Source organism: Fulmarus glacialis, unplaced genomic scaffold (genome assembly GCF_000690835.1).
Source record: "Fulmarus glacialis isolate BGI_N327 unplaced genomic scaffold, ASM69083v1 scaffold33126, whole genome shotgun sequence".
In the NCBI taxonomy this organism is placed as follows: domain Eukaryota; kingdom Metazoa; phylum Chordata; class Aves; order Procellariiformes; family Procellariidae; genus Fulmarus; species Fulmarus glacialis.
The window spans coordinates 1-5,349 of NW_009219296.1; the positions used below are offsets into that span (position 1 = coordinate 1).

General features: G+C 36.5%; 1 protein-coding gene across 1 annotated transcript; it reads left to right on the top strand.

Moving 5' to 3' along the window:
- Positions 1 to 273: 273 nt before the first annotated feature.
- On the top strand, positions 274 to 4,977 carry LOC104078614 (palmitoyltransferase ZDHHC13-like; the record flags this gene model as incomplete). The annotated part of the gene is made up of 6 exons (XM_009580317.1): positions 274 to 412; positions 797 to 919; positions 1,398 to 1,475; positions 2,693 to 2,837; positions 4,172 to 4,236; positions 4,815 to 4,977. Coding segments are annotated over exons 1-6 (681 nt in total), but the record flags the coding sequence as incomplete, so codon positions are not given.
- Between the last annotated feature and the right edge of the window lie 372 nt (positions 4,978 to 5,349).

Here is a 5,349-nt window from a genome sequence, read left to right on the forward strand (position 1 = left end):
GGTGTTGTGTCGGGAGCCAGCTCTGCAAGGCGTTTAACGCCTTTGTAATTTGGCTTGATGGACCTTAACCATATCCCTTCTGTCCTCCCATGTCCCTGTGCCGAATAAAAGGATTAGTCTCTTGTCAGGTGGTTTTAACGGCTTTAAATTAACTTCCTGATTCATATTAACGCAACTTGACAAGTATAGCGTGTGGGTCTGGTAAAGAGGGAGGTGTGGTGTACAGTGTATAAATAATGTTTGTTGATAGATGTTTTGTTAACCAACAGTGTAAAAACCATTGCCATGGGCCTCATCGACCTCATATGCACAACTGTCATAGCGCCCATGGGGATAAAGATCTACCAGTGCTACCAGGACCATATCCGATCGTTGAAGACCCTAGCACCTGTGATATTGTCAAGGCTACACAGTAAGTATATGTTTCTGTGTTGAAATACATGGGAGTGTCCTCAAATGTGAGCCAGGCTGGATATCTTTACAAAGGAAAATTTTACAGTTCCATTTTCTCCCCATAGTGAAAGAAGAAGAATCATGTAAAGACACTATTGTAAATATTTTTATCATAAACAATGGTATCTCAACCAGGTCTGTTTTGTAAGGTAGAAAATTCTATTCATCAAGGCTCAGCCCAGCTCTTTTTGCAAGACTTCTTTGAATGCGATGTGGAATTTGCTCAAGTAGAAACTGCTGGATGATGTTTACTGAGATTTATTTTTTCTTTAGTATGTGGCAGTCTGTAAACTTAACAAATGAATGATAAGTAAATTGATGTGGGTTTTTCTTCTTATTTAAGGTATGGAATAATAGAGCGATGCAAAGAACTGGTAGAAGCAGGATATGATGTTCGACAACCAGACAAAGAAAATGTGACTCTTCTTCACTGGGCAGCGATAAACAACAGACAGGAGCTGGTTAAGTAAGCTCTAGAGTCCTTGTGAAAGTAGCACAAGTATTCTGCCACTGTTATTTATAATCACTTTGTTGGTATTATACTTCAAAACAAAGGGAACGTGCTGCTTGAGAAGAAAATTTCAAATTTTAACCCAATTACCTTTGTGAAAATGTCGCTGAAATGTAAAGTTACCACAGTTTCTTTATATGTGAAATCATGCAGTACATGAAATCATTAGATTTTCCTGGGTTTGATTTGGTTTGTTTAACAAAGATTAAAGCTGATTTTATAGGTGCCTTGCTAGTTACTATATTTTTCCTTAAATGTTTCCTCAAAACAGCATCCTTTACTGCAAAAATACTCTTGTCCATTTGCCTCTCTAGTGATTTTTTTTTTTTAATTATGAGCTATTTATGAGCTCCTAGAGCTATCTTATCCTTAGTGTAATGTTTTAGTAGTCTATTATGTCTGTTCTTAATCATATTGTGTTGCTGTTATACAGATACTATATTTCCAAAGGTGCAATAGTGGATCAGCTAGGTGGAGATTTGAATTCAACTCCCCTTCACTGGGCCATTAGGTATGCTGCTTGCAACTACTAATTGTAAATCTGGTAGTATTAACAGTTACATTTTGTGTAGCACAGCAGTGGTTATCTTAAATCAAATTCTGTGGTGTGTTTATTTTTCTAAGGTATAAGGCATTTCACTGCATGTCCATAATAATGCTGAAATCTGTTCTCTGATTCCTGGCAACTTTGCAGACCACAAAGTTGTGTTATGTGTGTATCTGTGTTCTAGTCACTTGGACTCACATTTTGAATTTTCTCTGGGGATGAAACAGTACTGTTCAGACTTTGCCTCATAAGTCCTGCCTAACTGGACAAAGAAGTCTTGGCTGTGTTAGGTCACTGAAGTTAGTTTTTGATGCTTATTAGAGCACAGTTTAAGTCTGAAAGAGTTGTGGTCACGGTTCCCTCAGACTTTGGCCTGTCTAGCTGGTATGCTTTCAGTTGTTTTAGCTTCTGCACTAGATTCCCTTGGTGTATTCTCATAAGACTCGAGACTGCCAGTCCTGGACTTTAAAGCACAAGCATGTAGCAGAAGGACCAGTGTAAGACATCTTGTTGCTCAGAGGCGTGTAGAGAGGTCTTTGGCCTTCTTGCCCCAGTGGCATTAGCTTTTCCTCTTGGGCTCCTTATGGCTGCCACCACAAACATGCAGTGTCTCTTCCTGGGCGATGGTAGCTATTGGTGCTTGCGTATGTTTAATGCCTCTTTGGATCTGCTCTTTCTACACCTATGTCCACTCTAGACTACATCTGTTCAACCTGATACAGTTTAAAATCATACAGCTTTGGCTTCTAGGACAGGACTTGAGTAAAATGATCAAAAGAACAAAGCACTGCTTATCTGGAAAAACATTACCGTAAATAATTATTCTGGGATGACTTCTCTGAGTGCAAATTCTCACATTGGAAGATCAGTGCTTTCTTCCGGGCTATCAGTCTTCTGCTAAAGTTAGATACTTCTGAGAAAGACTGCTCACAGGAGAAATTACCGTAGAATAACCATTGTGTTTTAAATAACAGTTTGCCTTAGGCTGACTTGTTAAGGTATATATTTAATATAATTTTCTGATATAAACTTTTAATTTTAAAAGAAGTAATTTCCTGAATAAAAATACAAGAAAGGAAATTTTTTTTTGCGGGGTATCTATGAAAATGATTAAGGCAATACTTTCATTAAAATTTCCATCTTTTTTGTCATCTATAGTTTCATTTCATTTATCGTTACAGACAAGGACACCTACCTATGGTCATGTTACTGTTGAAATGTGGAGCGGATCCCGGTCTTATTGATGGGGAAGGATTCTGTAGCATTCATTTAGCAGTGCTGTTTCAACACATGCCCATTGTAGCTTACCTCATATCAAAAAGCCAGGTATGTTGTTGATATCCCAAGTACTGTTTTCTACTTATGTGTAGCGGCATGTGTGTATGATACATTTCAGAACTAACTGTTTTGTTTTCTAGATGATAAGCTGGTATTTGACAACTGTGTCCCTGTCCATAAGTTCAGAAAAACTTAGACTATTTTTTTGTGTGTGTGTATATATATATATGGTTTTGGGTTTTTTTTAATACTCTCCCTGGTCTTGTCATCCCCACACATACACATTCACATACAATTCAGAGCGTTTAAGGAGAGTTGTTAAGGCTATGCAGATTTATGGTGCTGTATAAATAACAACAGGCTTTTAAACCTGAGAACAAAAAGCAGTATATGAAGTATGTACATCATGAAGTATTTACTATTTGATTACAATTTTTTAACCTATAAACTGTGCAATTTTCCATCAATTGAAGCGTGCAGAATAGATGATCAGGTTAAGACTGAATTTTTTATTTAGAAAAATTTAGAAATTTCTATATTTTCTGTAATTTTATGTTGTATCCGCTCTAGTTGGTGTCTGTTAGCTTGCATCTGAAGTAAGCACAATTAATGACAAGTGAAACAATTTGCTAATAAAAATGAGAGGAGAGTTCTTACATGATCTAGACTGTTTCTTTGAAACACTGAGTATTAAGATTTAAAGGTTTGGTAAGTTTATTTTCTTCCTCAGGGAGCTCTCTTTAGTAGAGTAAATGACTTCTGGAATGTAGGTATAGATAGTTTGTGATATATAAGAAAGTTTTTAGCCCACCTATCTTCTACTAAAAAATCCAAGTGATTAAATATTTCTTTTAAGTAAATCTGCTCTAATGGAATGATGGGTGGAGGCGGGGAAGAAGGAAACCTTCATTGTGAAAAAGAAGGAAGAAAATTAGCTAATGCAAGTTAGATGTTTAAATAATTATGTCGAGATACATAATCAATCAATCCTTTTTTATTGTTTTAATAAACCAGTTTTATGTGCTTGGACATTCTGTTATGTACCTCTGTTTACACAAGGAAGATGGTTAACATTGCTTTACAAGGTATATTTTATTTATAGTATTTTTGTGCAAAAGAGGACAAGAAGTATGGTTAACATGGTTCCCTTAGAAATATCCTTAGTGGAGACTCAGCATATTCTGAAAAGAATGACATGCCAGACTCATAGAGGGGATGAAAAAATGTTTAATTTAGTGTTGGTTTCTTGGTTGGTATAATTTGGTTTTTTTCCAGTACTGCAGTGAAGGTAAGCCAGTTGTATAGCTGCATATATGACCATCTAACTCTGTTTCCTGAAATCACTGGTAATCACTTGCTTGTTATCTTTTTCTTATACTTAGAGCATAGACACAACAGACTTCAATGGACAAACACCTTTAATGTTATCAGCACAAAAAGCGATTGGGTAAGTAGTGATAACTTAAGAAAAATCTATTTTATTGTACCCAAGAAGCAGTGAGGTGAATTTTTTCTTACGAAATTTTTTGTTAAGCTGACATTCCTTTCCATTTCAGTTGTACTAAAATATGCAGTGTTTCAGAAATCAGGAGTTAGGAAGTAGCTTATTGGATATAGCAAAGAAAGTCAAAAGAATTTCTAAAAGAAGTTTAGGTTTATGGCTGAACTGTCTGCAGCATTATTGTGCTTTCCCAGAAATGAAAATAAATGGAGCGAAAATGCATTTAGAATAAATAAAATGTGGAGATGTAAGCTTCTACACAGTGTTGTAGAAAGATATAATCTGTGTATATACCTCATATTTGTTAAAATGGTAAGATAACATAGTCTGGAGAAAAACCCTCAAGGCAAGTCCTGAATTATAAAGTTGGATCTACCGTTGATAAGCTTATTCTGAGGCAAGGCATTGTGTATCTGCTGTTATTTCACAGGTGGGAACAGTGTTTTTTATAATTTGGTCAAAAGTTTCATCTCCAGTATATATTATCTTCTGTTTATTAACTTTTATACTTTGTTTTCATCTAGACCAGAACCCACGAGGTTTCTCTTAAAGTTTAACCCCTCTCTCAATGCTGTAGACAATGTTCAGAAGAATACTGCACTGCATTGGGCAATAACATCAGGAAATACTAGTGCAGTGGATCTGTTGCTGGAAGCTGGTGCTAGCCTGGACATAAAAAATGTCAAGGTACAGTTTCTTTCATGATATTTCAATCCATGTGGCATGAATGTGTAAAATGAATGTAAAGAAAAGTCTGAGTCCTCTCCCCTTTGCAACAGGAGTAGACTAAGAACAGGTGTTCTTAATCTTTCCCAAAATAAATTAGCACCTTTCTTGTGGTGTGGCTCAAAGTATGAATGCAGAGATTCTTTGCAACGTTCGCTTAAGGAACAGCCAAGCCTTTTGATCACTCTGAACATAATTGTGTCTTTTGCAGATTCTCCCACACATGCACTTTTTTCCCCCTTCTCCTTTTTTTTTTTTCCGCCCCCCCTTCTCCTTTTTTTTTTCCGCCCCCCCTTCTCCTGGTCGTCCCCCCCACACTTCTCCTGGTTGTCC